General features: G+C 38.5%; 1 protein-coding gene across 2 annotated transcripts in view; it reads left to right on the plus strand.

Annotated features, from left to right (window-relative positions):
- Positions 1-19,889, plus strand: part of LOC124555262 (zinc transporter 2-like) — an 87,681-nt gene that overhangs the window by 48,820 nt on the left and 18,972 nt on the right. Inside the window, exons 5-6 of one of the 2 annotated variants that reach the window (XR_006968529.1) lie at positions 5,758-5,935; positions 14,932-15,061. Coding sequence is in view for 1 of the 2 variants with exons in the window: in XM_047129130.1 (XP_046985086.1) it covers positions 5,758-5,935 (178 nt within the window). In the remaining variant the exon portion in view is untranslated. The remainder of the gene's footprint in view (positions 1-5,757; positions 5,936-14,931; positions 15,062-19,889) is intronic. The other variant, XM_047129130.1, reaches the window with a different exon arrangement.

Here is a 19,889-nt window from a genome sequence, read left to right on the forward strand (position 1 = left end):
TTATTAAGTTGTTATTTCACCACAAACACCACTAAAAACTATTAAATTTAATAATTGCATAACAGTGCACAAATAACTTTGTCAGTACTTAGCTTTATGACTACTACAGGTGCAACTGCACGCCACAAAATGTAAACACACTACTGAGGCGTGAGGCTTGGACGAACGACGTAAGCACACTCACAAATAACAGACTACTCGAGTCACTAAAACAGGAAGAAAGACTGAGATTAATGAAAATCCACTGATAAGTTACTTTTACAGCAAATATTAACACAAATAAATTTTAAAATAAGTAACTGAAGACCAAAACTTTAAGAATATTGACGAGCAATTTCAACAGCAGTCCAGCGCACATGATGTCACACCAAAAATTGTGTGTCAATTTTCCCTCCAGAAATTCTAGACAAGACATACAGATAATGTTCTGGTTGTTTTTTTATTGTTGTTTCCTCCTGATTCTGGCTTTAAAGAAAATACTTGTTTATTTAGATTAGTAATCCATCATAGTATGTAATGGAACTCCATACTTGGAATATACAAAACGACATGTTCATAATGATACATTTATGTGCAGTTGGTGCTTAGTAATAGTAATGAACAGAATATAAGCATAAGAAAAATCATATCAGAATTGTGATTGACCTAAAGAGTGTGTATAAAATCCATCACTCTTAATGCAGAGAAATCTTCTGTTGTAAATAAGAAGAAAGATTCGGGTTTAATATCCAATCGACATTGAAGTCATTAGAAATGGAGCACAAGCTTGGATTGTTTCAAGGATGGGGAAGAAAAATGACCACGGCCTTTCAAAGGGACCATCCCAGCATTTACCTGGAGCAATGTAGGGGAATCACAATGGCTGGATACGGATTTGAATCACTGTTCTCCCGAATGCGAGTCCAGTCTGCTAACCACTATGTCATCTCACTCGGGTCTGATGTAAAAGTATCTTTCGACCTACCCCCAGTTAAATGTGAACGACCATTAGAGTTTGCTATTTCTGTCAGTCCATTATGGCCTGGGGGCATTGGCTGGTATATTTTTCTTCATTCCAAAAACTTTACCAACAGCCATATGTTTTGGTTTATTTTATTTTATATCTCAAATACTAACAGTTTCGACAACTCATTATTGCCATCTTCAGGCCCCATACACTATTATCATATTAACAATCTTATCGAATGGTGCCATAAAACTCAAATCATAAATCCAATCGTCATGCAACAGATTCCTGTGAACAGGTGACACTAACTCCAATGGGTGACACTGGCACCATTCATTAAGATTGTTAATACAATAATAGTGTATAGGTCCTGAAGGTGGCAATATTGAGTTGCCAAAACTGGTAGCATTTGAGGTATAAAATAAAATAAACAAAACATACAGCTGTTGGTAAAGTTTTTTGAATAAAAAAAAAAAAACATTAGAGTTTGCAGTTCACATAAATGACCTGGTGGATAACATTAGAAGCTCTAAGAGGCTTTTTACAGATGATGCTGTTGTATATACAGAAATAGCAGTGATAGAAAATTGTAACACCATGCCGGAAGATCTGCAGGGACTTGATGCTTGGTGCTGGGATCTTCAGTTGACCCTCATCATAAACAAATTAAATGTACTATGCTAAGTATGCAGGAAGATCTGTTGTTATTTGATTACATGGTTGCTGAACGGTCACATCCTTTTAATATCTGGGAGTATGTGTACAGAGTGATTTTAAGTGGTTTGACCACATAAAACGAATTGTAGGGAAGGCAGACTGAGATTCATTGGAAGAATCCTCAGTAAATGTAGTCTACCCATATAGGAGAGAGACCATACAAAACCATCATCCGACAGAAGTTTGAGTATTGCTCCTGAGTCCAGGGCGCTTACTAGGTGCAGTATAAGTTTGGTTTTATTTTCCCAGAATTAACAATTTCCCTCCGTTTATGACATTTTTTATTGCTCCCGTCAAATTTCCTATGTCCACAATGTTAATTCACGCCTGATTTTGCATCAACATATTTATAATTTTCCCACAATTTATGCGTTATGAAAAATTGTTCATGGGGGAAAAAACTGACATAAAATGACGCTGGCATGATGTTGGCCTTCAAGTAGTGTTTACAGACATTGTGTGGTTAAGTTTCTTGACACCAGGGTGCTCTACTTAGCAGATTTAAACTGCTAAACATGTATAAGTTGGAACAATTCATGCTGTATCTCCTCCCACTGCCAAACTCTACTCTGCATGGTGACTGATAGAAGTAACTAGGTTCGTATGAATAAAGGCATAATGACCAATCACAACCATTTCCAAACTGTCTCTACAGCGCATGCACAGTTTTGTGATTGTCGTAATCATCATCACACCTCCGTTGAACCGTATTTAGTGTGTTTTTTCATTTGGCTGCTTGTAGCGCTCGTTGACACCTTCATTCAGTTTGCATTGCTCAAATCTTTTTGGTTTAAACACAGCGCGAATTATGTATATTCTCATGCTGAGCAAAACATGTTTCAAAGATTTATTCTCTTTGTTAAGTGCAATATTTATGTATGTATTTTTTGTGATGTTACACAAAAAACAATGTGAATGATAGTTTGTGAGTTTGTGGTTTCCAACATAACTGAAGAAGCCCAGTACCAGATAACATGAGAAAGATGACTACAGTTCAAAAGACACAGAACACCACATATGCAAACACCACACAAAATACTTATGTAAATATTTGCACTTGATATCGAGAAAAAATTCTCGAAACACACTGTGCTAAGAATGAAAAAATATGTAACTGACGCAGAGTTTCATTATTTAAATAATGAATAACAGCTACAGGCATTCCAAAAACATTGATAATGACATATGAAATTGAGACAAACATTTCTGCATCCCAATTATCAAAAATGGCTCTGAGCACTATGGGACTTAACATCTATGGTCATCAGTCCCCTAGAACTTAGAACTACTTAAACCTAACTAACCTAAGGACAGCACACAACACCCAGCCATCACGAGGCAGAGAAAATCCCTGACCCCGCCGGGAATCGAACCCGGGAACCCGGGCGTGGGAAGCGAGAACGCTACCGCACGACCACGAGATGCCATCCCAATTATCAGTTCCCATTATATCAGCAGTTTTTATTAGATAATAAACAAGTCCCTGACAAGTATTTTGATACCTGTTATGTGCACATACACAAAGTGCTAAAATACAAGTGGTATCCTATACGTAACTTTCACAGCTTAAAACATTATTTTCCCCGCATTTTACACAATTTTTTTAAAAGTCCCTTGAAAAGTGTAAAAGCGGGGTTTCACTGTAGTATTGAGAGGGGAAATAGACAAGATACAAGGAAGAGCATGACATTTCATCATGGGTTGACTTAGTAAGTGCAAAAGTATTATGAAAATATTTATCTAACTTCAGTAGCAGATACTACAAAGAGACGAGCACTGCGCCGTGATGTGGTTTACTGTTAAAATTCCAAGAGTGTACTTTCATAATAGTCAACTTACATAATCTCATGAAAAGGCAATGAAAGTAAAATTAGAATTCTTTGAACTCACACTGAGGCTTACTAAAAGCTATTCTTCCCCCAACAGTATCTGTGGCTGGAGCAGGAATCGGGCTAAGTGACAGTATGCGTGAAGTACCATCTCACAGATGTGCTAAGGCTGCTAGCAGAGTAAATACATTGAGGTATAGCTAAATACTCAGCCTCATATTTCTGGAAACTTCAAAACTTTTTTGGAGCTGCTGCTTGTCAAATCTGTCACCTGTAGAATTTAGGTAAGAAAAAGCTGTAACAGCAAGAAGTGTGTGTCACATCATAGATTAACTGCTTGCCTTACATAATTATAATCTCCTCAAAATATCAGAACAGTCATGAAATCAGGAAGAGCATGGGCAATATTAAAATAAACTGCCAAAACAAAGGACACTCTCGGCTCTCATTATTATTACAACTGCTTAGATGTGACAGCTAAGCATATAATTTAAATATGTAATTACTTATCAAGTAGTCCTGATGAAAGGCATTGACATTATTTCCTTTGAAACCCTGTTGGTAACTTTAGAAAACCATTATTCAGTGTACTCTGTGTAACAGTTCTACTGCATCATATATCTTGCTTTGGCACCATTGGAATAAATAACACAAATTTCAGTGAATTTGGAAACATACTGACTCTTCTTTTTCCCATGCTTCATCTGCAAACTGAATAAGAAAGGAAGCAATAAATATTGGTACACAGTACCCTCCATCAGGCACTGTTCAGTGATTTGCAGACTACATATGTAGACGTGTTACTGGTCAAGGATGTATGTATATCAGGGAATGTCAGATCTTGACCAATTGAACATCTGTGGGACCACATCGCCTACTCATATACGTGGGAAGCCGCCATACAGTGCATTTTGGAAGGTACTTTGTACCTGTGTCATGTTCACTTTGTGAATTATTCACATCACAGCCTTCATCAGTTGTGGGTAGCTCTACAGACAACTTAGCTCCATACACCCATGAAGACATGTCAGCACCAGACATCTCTCTCGTACACCTTTTCTGGCTGTTGTGCATAGTGCAGATGGGAAACACTTACTTACAGTTTTAGTAGGTGGTCATTATAATATCACAAAAGTGTATACATGTGAACAAATAGAACAGCTAAAATGAAAATATAAATGATAGGACATTGACAGGATGGAAATGTTATGGAATAAGTACCTAATAGCACATATGTCTTCAGTCAGCTTGATAGAGAGCCAGATTTGGTGTGTATCATTACCCCAACAAGTGGATGGAAGAAATATAAAAAATACTGAGCTATAGCATTTCAGTAGTTTCCAGCAGTAGCCTGACACTGTAAGACAAAGTCATCTAACATAAATCGATCTCTGTAACACAATTTGTAAAAGGTTATGTGGGTTCAAATTAGAAAAAATGTGGTTTTCATGCCATGGTAGTGCTCCAAGCTAGTTTTGAGCATTTGGAAATTCCTTGCTTGTAAATAAGTGTATCCTTCTTTTTTATTATTTATCACAGCATTTTGCAGATATGCCAACTGGATTAAATTGGGGGGGGGGGGGGGGGGGAGATCAGATGTTCTCCAAACATCCCTTCAGAGAGTCAGTCATGAATTAATATTTGTAGGATATCCTTTGTGGATCGAAAAGTGACTTTCTGAGCTCATGCGACCCTTCTAAGGTACTTACGATCTTGTATTTCATGGAAGTTAATCATTGTGTCACAGCCCCATTGGATACTCATCCAACCCTTCTATTAAATTCTGCTACTGTTAATGCATGTGGCAGGTTTATTAGATTAGACAAATCTTGCTAAAAATTTCTGAAGTAGTTGACTGCTGCATTCATCTCTTTGTGTGTGGTTTTATTTTATTTGTGTGTGTGTGTGTGGGGGGGGGGGGGGGAAGGGGTAAAGACAAGGAAGGTTTTTACTTTGTAATTACCGACTTTTGGTCACATTCATCATTGCAGCTACTCAGCCCTTATCTTCCACATTGTTTCCCCTTGTGGCTCTCGGTGGTGTAGTTTTTATAAGCTTGAAATTTTGTCTTTCTGTGTTTCTATTGGAAACATTACTCCCACTAGGTCTGTGCCATTTTTAAAACTCTCAAAAGATTAATTTATTTATGAATGATTTATTTAAAGAGTTACTTGAATAATTAAAATATGGTATGAAATACGGTGGTGTATTGCAGTTAATATGGAAAGTTGTGGAGAGGATATTTATGATTTAATTTTGTTTTAGCATGGGATTGGTGCTGCATGGATCCTGTAACAGTCTCAGAGGTGCACACGGGCACACCCACAGTGAATTCAGCCATAGCAGATCTGGCATAAACGTCAGGGCAGCAGTGATACATGTAATTGGAGACTTGCTCCAGAGCATAGGTGTTTTTGTATCAGCAGTTGTAATACATTTTTATGTGAGTTACAGTTTATATATTCTGGTTTTATTCAACATACTGCACTTTTTTAAACATATTTTAAGGATTCAAAGGTTATTTGAATGTATTTTTTCTCGCTGAACATTTGTATCTCCAGTTCAGGCTCTGCTATGAAATATGTTTTCTGAAACTCTTTGCTTTGCTTTGCTTTGGAAGCCTCTATTTTAGAAGTAGTTATTCTCAGACATTTGATTTTAGGTCTAAATTAATTGCTGCCATTGTTCCCTACTGATTTTCAATTTCATGTACCTTGTCATTGTAATTGCTCCATCACTTTGTAGAATTTTATGATGTTTGAAACAAAACAAGAAAAACGGTTCTTCATTGAGGTGAATTGTCATATGTGGAAAAGGAAAAAGCATTTAAAAAACTGTTCCCCTCGTGTTTGTGCATGAGTGCCTGACTGATTGTCATTTGTGATCACCGCATGTGATGTCATTAATTTGTATTGCATTCTAGCAGATACATTTCAGCTATGTACAGTGGTTATTTTTCTTTTGCTTTTTTTTATATCCCATATCTCAGCTTTTAGTTAGAAAAATGAACTTAGCAATAGATGACATATATGGCCTTTTGTTTTTATATTCATTTTCACTAACTGTATTTCTGTAGTTTTGGTGAGGATCTCAGTCTTTCACTCAGAGAAATAACACTGTTGTTTGAGCTTTTCCAGTTAGATAAAAAAATGTTAAAATCACAGTTATTGTAACACCAAGAAACAGTGGAAAATCTGGGATAGAATAATGACAATATTATGAAAGAGATAGATTGCTACTCATCATATAGTGGAGTGCAATGGTCGTGTGTATGCGAGAGAGTTGCCGAACACAGTTTTAATCTGCCAGGAAGTTTCATATCACTGTACACTCTGCTGCAGAGTGAATATTTCATTCTGGAAGCATCCCCCATGCTGTAGGTAAGCCATGTCTCTGCAGTAGTCTTTCTTCCAGAAGTACTAGTGTTGCAAGTTTCACAGGAGAGCATCTGTTAAGTTTGGAAGGTAAGCGATGAGGTACTGATGGAAGTAAGGCTGTGAGGACTGGTTGTGTGTCGTACTTGGTTAGCCGAGTTGTAGAGTACTTGCCCCATGAGAGGCAAAGATCCCAAGTTTGAGTCACGGTCTGGCACACAGTTTTAATCTGCCAAGAAGTTTGAAAGAAATGGTTGTTTAGTGACAAATGTATTGCATAAGTAGACTTTATGTGGCACGCATCAATGTACCAATTACCCAATAATGTGTGAGGTAAGATCTTGTAGTTGCTTCCCCAAGTATAAAATGTGTATATGGCATATTTCTATCATTATGCAATTAAAGGTATTTATTGCAGTCTGTCAACATTCCACAATCTTTAATGAGTATAAAATTAGATAGCTGCTTGTGTTTATGAATTAGGTGCGATGAGCATGTGACAATATGGAACAGTCACAAAAATCTCTTAATGAAGAAAGTAATCATGAGACAGAGAATTGTTGAGCGAGTTTCTAGGAAGCTTTACAAATCTGTGAAGAAATTATTTTCAGAACACATGTAAGACCTGTTGTTGAGTATTGTTTCCCTGTCTCCATGTCTTACCACATTACATTCATAATGTTCCTCTTCCATGTAGCATCTCCCTGTTTTCTCACAGGGAAATGGTACAAAGAACAGTTACATAATTTTGCATGGGTTTATTTTGTTATCAGCAGAGAGTCATAAAAGTGATCGACTGTGTGCTGAGAGAGAAGCTACATACACTGCTAACCATTAAAATTGCAACACTATGAAGACAATGTGCAACAAATGTCAAATTGGCACGTAGTGTCGTGCATACTTGGGATACACAAATGATAAACGTTCCAACACAGCTGGGCAAAGTAGGTAGGAGTAAAGCTATGTACATTCTATATGTAAGTAAAGATTACTCATTCAGAAATTTAAACACATTTGAATGTTGGTTGTGTGTGAGAATGTTATGCTGCCTCGTGTGGAAGGAGAAACAGCTACCGGTGTGTGTGTGTGTGTGTGTGTGTGTGTGTGTGTGTGTGTGTGTGTGTGTGTTGGAATTCCATAGTGGCAGGTTTGTGGTCTATCAAGACTGGTTTATTGTTGTTGTTGTATGTTGTTTAGGATCTCATGGCTGTCTTATGAATTTGGAATACCCTGAGTTGTAAAATGGACTTATTTGCAGCAATACAAGTATCCTCATGGATAAGATGACAATGTCTAGAGCACCATGAACCACTGTTGCAGCTTCACTTGGAATAACAGCAGAGTGAGTCATGCTGACAGTGGCGCATCATATGACAACACTGTTCTCAGGAGTGGCACCATGTTATCTTTTCAGATACTCTCTCATTCTGTATACAACACCATGATGAGTGTATGCTGGTGTAGAGGCTCCAAGGAGAATGAACATTTTCAAACTGCATTCATCATTGTAGTACAGGTCCAGCACCTGGTGTATGATATGAGATGCCATTGGGTACACAACATAATCACCTCTGGTTTGCATAGGTTTTAATCTGGACAGAAGATATTAACACTTCCGACATTTTAAAGCCAGTGGGTGTGTGCCCCGTATTTGAGGTCTCTGTAACATTGTTTCAACAAGGTAATTTAAGACTACATGTTTCCCATGCTGTCATGACCTACCTCAATGCAGAGGGTGTTCAACTGTCATCTTGATCAGCATGTTTTCCATATCTCTAACCCACTGAAAATAACTGATCATGTATTCCTTAGAGACTAGCTCCTTGTAGACCACAAAATCGGCTACAAATACACTACCTGACAAAAAAGGTGAGGCACCCCACAAGGAGAGTAGGGAACAAAATGAAACTCCATAGGTTGAGAGGGCATGTGATGTTATTTCAGTGCTTATAAACTTGAGTCACATTTACAAAGAACTTGACAGTAAGAGCACGTTTATCGGTATGATGATACACCCCATCTATCCTGGATGCGTGCACTGATTCATTTGTGAAGTGCCATAAACAGGGTGTATACGACCCGGGACAACCAGGAGATCCGGCAAAAATACGGGAATTTTTTCATCCAGGAGAAAAGGGGAAAAGCCTGGGAATTCTGCAGAATTCAAGGAATTTTTCATCGTTTTAGTTTTCAGTTAGATTTTCGTAGATTTGGCTGGTAAGAACCAATATTCTAACAAAGGATATTACTGTATGCCGGTACTGCAGAATAATACTGCAGCAATAAGACATGAATGAGAGGAAAAAAAAGAAAATAAAACTTAAGTTACAAATGAAATGCCCCATATACAACAACAAAACACAGTGCTCATACAAGCATCTGACAACAGCAAAATGCTTCAGAACAACAAATTACCACTGATGAGCGTGACGTCACAACTGTTTACATTTGATTCCTTTGAGCAGTTGTGAGCAGGCTCATGAGCATACACAGTTGAGTCACGTATGAGTAGTACCTTCTCCCGCTTCTGGCTATGGAAGTGTGGTTGTTAGCTATATAAGCAGTAGCATCAAGCAGCCAGATGCTACATGGAAAAATTTTACTGGCGCGCCCAAGCTGCCAAATTCACTCTTGCACAACAGGCCCAGATCTAGGGGACGGAAGAGGGGAGGGACAAACCGGGGTGTCTGCCCTGGGCTGCAATTTCAGGGTGTGGAGAGGGGGGGGGGGGAACCTTGTTTCACGAAGTGACTAGCATCCAGCGCACGTTGGTCTCTATCAATTATCCACATGATTTTGAAACACATCCCTGTTGGTTTTTGAAATTTTTGAATGCATTCTGAGTTGATTTCTGAATGAATCATAAGCTGATTTTTGAATGCGTGCATAGTGTACGTGATGTTGCTGCCAGGGGAATCCCCGTTGAATCTAGAAATAAACTTCCTTGCAGACAAAAGCGGACAGGGCCATACGAGCTGAGCAGAATGAAGCTGAACAGGTGAATGCCATTGTTTGTGTGGTTGACTGGGTTTGCAAATGATCGGCGTTGTTATAATTACTAGTGAAAGCCAAAGATTCAGACTACCAGAGTGGAAATAAATGATTAACAGGAATAACAGGTAAGAAAGATTACTTGTTATCTTCTCGGTGTATCCAAGAAAATGAAATTTTGATAGAAAGTTTTTGGCCAGACCGCTACACTAGTAAGGGCCAGTTGTACAGTCCCCGGCCAGCAGGCCTTAAGTTCTATTCTGGGAGTAGCACGGAAAAAGTGTTGTGTGAACACATAATAACGCCTAACCAGAGAATAAATGCGGGATAACTAAACCGGTGATTGTAGCAGGGTTAGTGAAATTAACCGGAGAATAAGTTTTGACACAGGTAGGAATAGCTACAGAATTACTGATGAAAAGATTGATTGTTAGAATGAGGAAGGAGAAGATGAGAAGCTGGAGCGCATGAATGAAATGTGAAACTATTTCCTAACATAAAGCTTTTTGCTTGTAGTAGGCCTATTGGGCGTTTGATAGTGGTTCTTCGTGAATTATATTCTGTCGTGTCGTAAAAATGACCATTTGCTCCAAAACAGTCTCGTTTATGTGGGGTGTATTACAATTGCTGCAATATTAGACAGGCCTATTTTGTTTTATCTAGCAGACATTGACAAAATACATGTAATCAGCTCCAGAAACAACACCAGTCTTGGGTACTATTTGTATTAACAGCTTTTTCAGTATTAGACGACGACATGCCATGTAAAGCTGTAGCACGATTAGAGAGGAAAAAACCCTAGGACTTAAGGATTGGAGAAATGTGTACTGTGTCTTACTTGTCTCTTGTCTTTACTGGTTTTATGTATCCTATATTTACTTTTATGTCACACAAAACTGCAAGTTGTTAGCTAATAGGCAATAAAGAGTGCAAATTTTCTGAAGAGTTCTTGTTCTGTCCTGGTTACAAATAATCCCATCCAGTATTAATTGCAAGGGTTCTTTTTTTATTTAAAAAAAAAAAAAAAAAAAAGTGCAGGATGTGAAACTGGCTGATGGAGCAGGTTAGGCACCACAGGACATTTTAATTTCCACTGTCCTGAATATAGTTTGATGGCATCTATTACAAAATATACACGTGTGAATTCAACAGAGCAAAATACAGTGAAGTGCGATGAAAGAATGCTGTGTGAAGTGGTGTGACACTGCACTTTGGCACACTAAAGACCAAATAACATGTCTTACATTTCCTCAAAGACACATGTTTTATGTATCAGACTCTGCAGAAAGATATGCGCGATAAAACGAACATTTTTTGAAAAGGTGATTTAATTTTCAGCGTCCTACCTCAAATGCTGGAGGAATGGGGGTGAGGGATGGCGCCACTATCTAGTATTGCCCCGCTTCAGAAATATCGTAGATCCGTGACAGAGGACTCTCTTGAGTTGTAGTGGGGAGGAGGGTAGTCTCCACGTGACCCGTGTTTACGTTTAGTGACTTTGCTGTTTCCTCTTCATTTATTGCTGTCACATCAAATGAAAACAAAACAAATTTCTGTGGCCGGGAGCTATCAGGTGAATTAAAATACATTCACATAATTACGGAAGGCTAAAATAAGTTATTAGATTCAGATTTGATTTTATTTCCACCTTTCTAACTGTCAACCATTAGTTGCCTTGCAGAACAATGAAGTTATTTTTGCCGATTTGCTAAAGAAATTTGGCTTTTATTACTCTTTTTCCGCTGAGACAATCCGTTTATTTGAAATGAAGTGTTTAATTCCATACTACTGGCTGCTTTCAACTGTTCGTTGCATTTCAAGTGCATGTTTTCATCTTCTAGCACGTATGGCATTATGCCATAATAAAGAACCAAACACGAGATAATATAGTACTGGTACTCCAAGAAAATTTACATCTGAATGTGCAATTTAAGCCAAATTATGCATTTTAGTATGGTTCACAAAATTCCGATGCTCTTGGAGTATCCTCTGATATCTTGTTTCTTTTATGGCGTAATATAAGATCCTTTAATGTTTTACATGTACGATCATATGGGCTACCTGCTTCATCGTATCTGTGCAAGTGCAATGACGCCTGTTACCTGCCACTCTCTGGCAACCGATGAAACGAACTTATTTCTAACAGGTCACTGGGAAATATTGGGAATGGTGGTTCGAAAAGCGTTACTTTCAAAGTAAATTTCCTTTTACACAAGATGAACTGTGTGTGAGAATGTATAATGAATTTCTTAAATCACAGAGCATTTGACTCTCATTTAAAAATCAACTCTGTGAGGATAATCATTTGAAGAATTTCTAGCCTAGTTGATCAGACATTAATGTTGTTATTAAACATTTAACTGGCACATTTGTTTGATGTATCTTAAAGTGTAATGTTCAAAACAGATCAACATTATACATGAAAGCTTAAATTTGCAGCCGAATAATCTTAGAGACCAATATTACGTGTGAAAGCTTTGCTTTTCTTGTAGCAACACTATTTATATTAATTTAAACCATTAACGTTTCCTATTTGTGTGGTCTCGCTACTTAATAGTGATGTTGCTATTGGCTGATTACATCACGTTCCTATGCTCTGAATATCCGCCATAATCAGCTGGCGAGATCGAGAGACATGAGCTATGACTGGCTTACAAAAGTGAACGGCAATCTCGATTTCAATGCTTCGGAAAGTAACATGTGGTGTGTGGTGGAATTAGACTTTATACTTTCATAATATGAAAATGTGCAGCGTACATGTTGCTGCACATAACAGATCTTTCCAAAACGTGTTTTTCCCCCATTTATAAGACCATAACGATTCAATGGATTGATAAGTTTTACAGTTCAGAGGAAAAGTATACCGTCGCCTAACATGGGAAAAGTGTATTTTCACCCGGAAGAAAGTGTATTTTTAACTGGACAATCTGGAAAAATCCAGGAATTTATTTTCCTCAACTGCATATACACCCTGATAAAGCCATTGTATCCTTCCCTGAGGCAAGCTGGCCTGCAGCTGTTGTAACTAGTCCTTGATATCTGGGGCACTGGTATGGAGCAGTGTGTGCATCCAAGCTGATGCCACACATGTTCTACCAGAGATGATCTCAGGTTCGTACTGACCACAGGAGTACCTCAACATCACTCAAACATTTGACAAAAAGACATGTCATATGTTTACAAGCATTATCCTTTTGAAAAATGGTACTGCAATAGTGTTACATGTGAGCAACACATGAGGGCTCAGGATGCCCATGCTGTACTGTGTGCTATCAGAGTTCCCTCAGTCACTGTCAGCCATGACCTGAAGTCATACCCTATAGCTCCCTACACCACACCACCATTGTGCTTCTCCAAAACATTGGAAGAATGGGACCTCTCCTCAGGTCACCAGCATACTCACCGACAGTGGTCATACGAGGTAGTGCAGAACCATGATTCTTTGCTGAACACAATTTGATGCAGTTCATCAGTAGGCCATGCTTCCCAGTCATGGCACCATCCCAAACACAGCCATTTTGTTGTGGTGTTAACGGCAGCCTGTGCATAGGACAATAATTCCCTAATCTGGTCACTGCTACTCTCTAACCAATGATGTGGAATGACAGAATGTTGCTGGAAGTCCATTAGTTGCTCTTGGATGGCAGGTGCAGACGTGAAGGGCTATAATGTGCTTGTTGCACATCTTCCTTGTGGTGGTCAGATGTGATTGACCAGAACTTTTTGACGAGTATGGCTCCCTCATGTTCCCATGCAGTCCAACATCGAGTCACTGTCACATCTGAATACCCATCAAATCTTGATCTTGCTTGATTCGACCAGCCAGCCAAAAGGAGACTCACAATGAGGCCCCTTTCAAACTCTGTTAGGTGCTGATAACACTGTCACAAACAAGTACAAGACACCTCTGTGTCCTTCACAGTGATCAGTCAACATCTGATGCTGTTCATTCCCCTTATATACCCTATCAGGCCTGGTAACAACAATTAAACTGAATAAACTAATGAACTGGTGGCAGTTCTACCCGTCACAGACAATAGCCTCTAATCATTTACATAGCCACCAAGGGTATGTAGTTGTACAGAGTTACATTGACGCCCGACCATGTCTTTTGGGTGCTTCACTTTTTTTGTCAGTCAGTGTATAATCATGTATTTTTCGTGCTATACTGTGTATGCACAGTAAAAAAATTTCATTATTTTCTATCCTTTCTGATGTTGCAATTTTAATAGCCAATAGTGTGCAATATGTAGTTTCCAGAGACCATGCCATCCATGAACATATTACTACCCCGGCATATGGTCCACGAACCTGTCGTGTAATGATTGAAATAGTACAGGCTCATGTACTGGCAGTCATTATAATTCGTTCATACTCACCATCTAATTGATTTGTGGACTAGGTAGGGGACAAATGGTGCTAATACCTTGTGACTTACATGCCACATAATACAAATATTAAATGTGCAAGATGAGATAAAAGCTGTTTTAGGCTCTTCTGTACTCAATGCTTATACTGTTGAGACTGCTAGCTGTGCCACTGGTATATGCTTTACGACAATAATGAGAAACTCTTGATGTAATACAAACAATGACTGAGAAGAAAGATTTCATTAACATTTAAGATGAAGTGCAACATATGCAATAGAATGATGAAGGGGAGGTGGGGAGAGCTACACAGAATTTTGAAATTTCTTGAAATCAGCGATTTAATTTTGTTTCCCTTGATTGAAAGCAATATTGCAGATACATTTTCTTATGTCTATAGCTACAACTGTAATGGTAACTAACACATGAAAACATTAGATTGTCTGTATTTCTGAAGCCAATGTATGGATACATTCTTCACAACCATTAATGCATGTATTCTTATGGCGATAATCCAACTATTATGAACTTGATTTACTGAAATTCGGTGAGATTTACCCGTATCAAGAACTAGAGTGTTTTCTCACTCTTTCAACTTACTGACTTCTTTCACATAAAAATGTCCAGTTCTCATTGGTATGGATAAAACGTTTCCTGCTGTTTCAAGGTGTTTTCAAATAATCTTACTACAATGTCTGTTCTTCCAGACCACTTTGTGATATAAACTGGAAGCTGCCACTTACCACAGAGTCCAGGCAGGGTGACATGACTAGCTGACATGAAAAAATAAAAGCTTGTTTATGAACCAGCAAGAACTATGCATCCACGATCTGTGTGGTGAGTGGTAGGATTCAATTACAAATTTTACCACATCTGCTTAACGGTTTTACCATGGCTGGTTTTAACAGATTGTTCAATAACTGGGGGGTCTTCCAGTCTGAAATGACTTGTGTAGTGTATGTGAAATAAGTTATATGCTATAATCTACAGTAATTAGAACTTGCCATATTTATTAATATGCAGGAATCAAAAAATATCATTTGTCAAAGAGAAATGAAATAATACCTGCTAACATAAATCTCCTCCAGGAACCAGCAAGTAGTTGCAGATATGTGGTTCAGTCACCATAAAAGAAACCCCATTCAAGTATACTGCCAAGAGAAATGTGCGTATTATGAAACTTCCTACATATTTAATTGGATAGTGGTGTTGCAGAAGAATTTTGATGAGTAACAGGAAAAACAAAATAGCAGATGCACTTTCTCAGAAGGTGAGAGAAAAAGAAAACAATGCAGTCTGCAAGAATGTAAAAAGTATAAATAGTAATTGTGTACTTACCCGCGAATTATTTTTGCAGTAATATCAGCTTAACATAATGAAAAACTAGTTAATTCATACTTACAGGCTTTTAATTACTTACAGGTCGGCTTTTTTGCATTTATGTAGCTACAAACAAATTATCTGAGAATGTCAAAATTAATTTTTCATTATTCAGTCACACGTGATCACTAATTACTCAGTGCCCCCACATTCTCTCTCTCTCTCTCTCTCTCTCTCTCTCTCTCTCTCTGCTAATCTCATGGTCCTGACAGTACTCAATACTCGTGCTTTTTTGGTTATGACCTTCGAGCTTTCGTATTTTTCTATCTGGTTGATTGGGCCACCATCCCTCCACAATGAATGAAATGTTCAGTTCAGAAAGATGAAAGAAGATCATTATTACACATCACAAGTAATATAGTTTTTTATATGATGTGTTTTGCTGTGAAGATATAGTTTAGAATGACAAAGGTGATTAAGATTTTATTTATGTTATTTTTTTACCAACCTCTATTGTATGTTATCTAGATAACTTGAATACAGAGTGATTATAATTAAAGTTCCACTTTCAAAATTGCTGTAAGAAGGGGAATAAAAGATATTGACAAAAATTTTCACACTAGATGCCACTGTAAGCATCATAACATGAATGGATTTGGCTACAAATGACAGATGGATCACAATAAGATGGCCAAGATGTGAGTTGCACAAGTTTGGCATTCAACAGTTGTGGCACTGTTAGGTAAGCCTGGCCACCATGCCAAGGTCATACCACATCAGATGGGAAAAACCAGTTTTTAATTGCCCCGAGGTCAACAACACACAGAAGCAACAATGACATAAATTTTTAATTGTTCCGAGGCTATAAACTGCATGGAAATCAACAATGAAATCAGTTTCTAATTGTCATCAGACTGGTGCAAGACCTGTTCAGTATGGTGTCTACAGTTTTCTGTCACAAATTGAAATCAGGAAACAACATGTCCCATAACAGATTAGAGTGTCACAGGGGTCTCGCTCAGAATATGTTGCACAATGTGTACCTTCAGTTCAGCTGCTTTTGGAATCAGAGCACTGAACACAGCATCTTTCAGATAACCCAACAGCCAGAAGTCACACGGATTAAGATCAGATGATCTGGATGGCCAGCCTGGCTGGCCGATAATTCTATCATTCCCAAAATGCCTCTGTAGCAGCTACTTCACTGCCTGTGCAATGTGTGGAGGAGCGCCATCTTGCAAAAAAGTGATCCTATCCATACATCCATACTGTTGAAGGATTGGAATGATGGTGGTGCATGGAAGTCTCTCTGTCCTATGATAAATGATTCCATCAACCTGCAGCACACAGTTACCTTTGCAAAATGAAGCAGTAACAATTGATGTGCAAGAGGATTTCATGTTGCCCATATCCTGCAGTTCTGTGTATTGACATGCCCTTGTAGATTGAAATGGGTTTTGCCTGTTCACAGAATGTTACATAGCCATTCATTGTCCACTTTCATGAGAGCAAGATATTCTGGAGCAAACACTAATCTTACTGGCAGGTCAGTATGAAGTAACTCCTGGACATGGATAATTTTGTGCGGATAACAATGCAGGATGTTCTGTAGAATTTTATGCACAGAGCTCACACATGTGTTCAAAGCTGGGGCAGTTCCCCATGCAGTCGATATTTGTGCATCACTGCTCACCCCCTCCTGCTATTCTGTGGATATGTCACGTACTTGCATTGGATCAATTGTTTTCTTCCCTCTGCTACATTTCACTTCAGAAGAACCTGTCTTTTCAAATTTTGTAATAATTTTTTCCAAACCCTTGGCAGACATTGAACCTATGCCTTTTTTCATTCCCTCAAGCTTCCAGAACTTCTGCAGAGCTGTTGGCACACAATCATCATTCTTGTGAAAGAGTTTTACTGGCAGTGCATGATCCTGCATTTAGACAGTCATGGTAAATGTCTCGGATGCAAACAGAGGAACAGCCATGTACCTCACATCTTTCTGCCACTTGCACTGTCATCTAGTGGTAATTTTTTTTTTTTCCATAATGTTTCACCCTTCTTTGATAATATCCTGTTCAAATTTGATGATGTTCTGGGGCAGTGGTTCTTTCTTTACAGTTTTTTGAAATTGTAACTTTAATTATAATCACTCTGTTTACGTAGAATGTATTTTGTAAAGATACTCTTTTACTATCATCTTAAATATGTTTGTTTTAGTTACCCAAGTAATCTTGTTGCACAGTTATATTCCCTGGTAGAAAATGTTGTTTTGAGTTTATCATTTATTTTTTCCTTGTTGAATGAAAATAAAGCTGTCTTGTGCTCCAAGATCATGGTTAGAATTGGTGCATGTTTTATAGTAATGTTCATAATAGATTGCTGGATGTTTTCACATGGCACAGTTAGACTCCTTAACTTTATAAACAGATCATTACAATGGATCCAATTATTATTTTTAGTTATTAAGGTATAAATCTTGTCTGAAGATTGAAAATTGTGTGTCCATGTTTTGTGCATATGATTTGCAAAACAATAATTTCGTTACAAAAAAGTAACAAGGGAAGTACCCCAGCTTGAATTGATGAAACAAAATAAAAATTATTTAGAAATACAGAGATGTGCCTGTTCTAGCATATGTCATGGTAATGTATCTGTAAGATTCTGCATCTGTGTACAAAAGTGTTTGAAAGTTAACAAATCTAAAGACTAACAGAGGCACAGGTTGCTGAAGAAGTTGTACCATGTATACTCATGTTCAGGAAGAAAAACAGAACACCTTGAATGGTTAGAGATAGGACATTCATATTCACAGGACATGCACATTAGTATGTTCTGCAGAAATGATTAACATTTGAACCACGTCAACCTGCGGGTTCAAGGTCAACATCGATATCACAGTGCAACACCACCTACCAGTAAAATGTGACTGTGGCTCTCTTTGTCACTATAAACCAAAGGTAATGAATCAGTGTGACTTGAGCAGACATATACACGAACCGTACCATCAAATCAGTGAGTTTGAAAGAGAACAAATTATTGACATGAGAGAATATGATGCATCCATCTCCCACATGAGCAGCAAGTGGCTGAATAGCTTGCTGCTCATGTGGAATGAAGTGTTTCAGCAGTGCAACTTGTGTGTGCAGAATGGTTCACTGAAGGCCGTAGAATATGACGAAATGGGTAAGGTCACAGCACCCAGACCCCCCTGCAAGAAGATCGACACCTGATCTGAATAGCAGTGCAAGACAGATCTGCATCCTCCTCAGCTCTGATGCAACATTGAAACAGTGTAACACATCATACACTATCAGGGGTGACCACCCACAGCCGTTTATTATGGCATGTGTTACATGCGTGTCCTCCACTTCTCCACGTACCATTGACAAATGTTCAGAAATGTGCTAGACAGCAACGGCGGATGTAACCACGTCACTGGGGACAAGAATGGCATCATACAGTGCTGTTGGACAAATCCAGATTCTGTTTATTTGAAAATGATGACTGCATTTTGTTTTGCCACAGACAAGGGGAGCGGAATCGGAGGGATTGCATTGATGCGAGACATACAGTGCCAACTCATGGCCTTATGATGTGGGGTGCTATTGGGTACAACCACAAATCACTGTTGGTATGTGTCCAGGGCACTGTGACCGGTGTGCCCTACGTGAATGACATCCTGTGACCAGTAGCCATACTGTTTCTACGCAGTACCCCAGGTGCCATTTTTCAGTATGACAATGCATGACCACATGCTACTGCATGAACACGTGCCTTCATGGTGTCACAGGATGTCAGCCATTTGCCCTGGCCTGCCGAATCATCAGACTTGTTGCCAGTCAAAAATGTGTGGAATATGGTGAAACGATGGATGCTGTGCTGTGACCCAGTGCCAACCACCACGGATGAACTTTGGAACCAGGTGAATGCAGTATGAATGGGTATACCACAGAGCGCTATTCATGTTTTATATACATCAATGCCATCATGCATATTACAAGTTATGAGGGTCCGTGGTGGACCCTGTGCCTACTAGGCAACAGGACACATGCAGAATGGAGGTGAGTGAAATGTTAATCATTTCTGCAGAACATACTAATGTACATGTCCTGTGAATATGGATCTCCTATCTCTAGTCATTTGAGGTGTTCTGTTTTTTCCTGAACATGAGTGCAGTAGGGAATAATTATGGTCATCAGATTTACAAGCCATAAATAAGGTATTATTTGGCAAAAAGCTTGCAGAGCTGTAGTGCTCAAAATAGAAGTTGCTATGTTGTCATATGTTCCTCCCTTATTTGTCATCAAAGTTCAAATGTAGAGTTTCCGTGAAGGTATTAAAA

This window comes from Schistocerca americana, chromosome X (assembly GCF_021461395.2).
Source record: "Schistocerca americana isolate TAMUIC-IGC-003095 chromosome X, iqSchAmer2.1, whole genome shotgun sequence".
In the NCBI taxonomy this organism is placed as follows: Eukaryota; Metazoa; Arthropoda; class Insecta; order Orthoptera; family Acrididae; genus Schistocerca; species Schistocerca americana.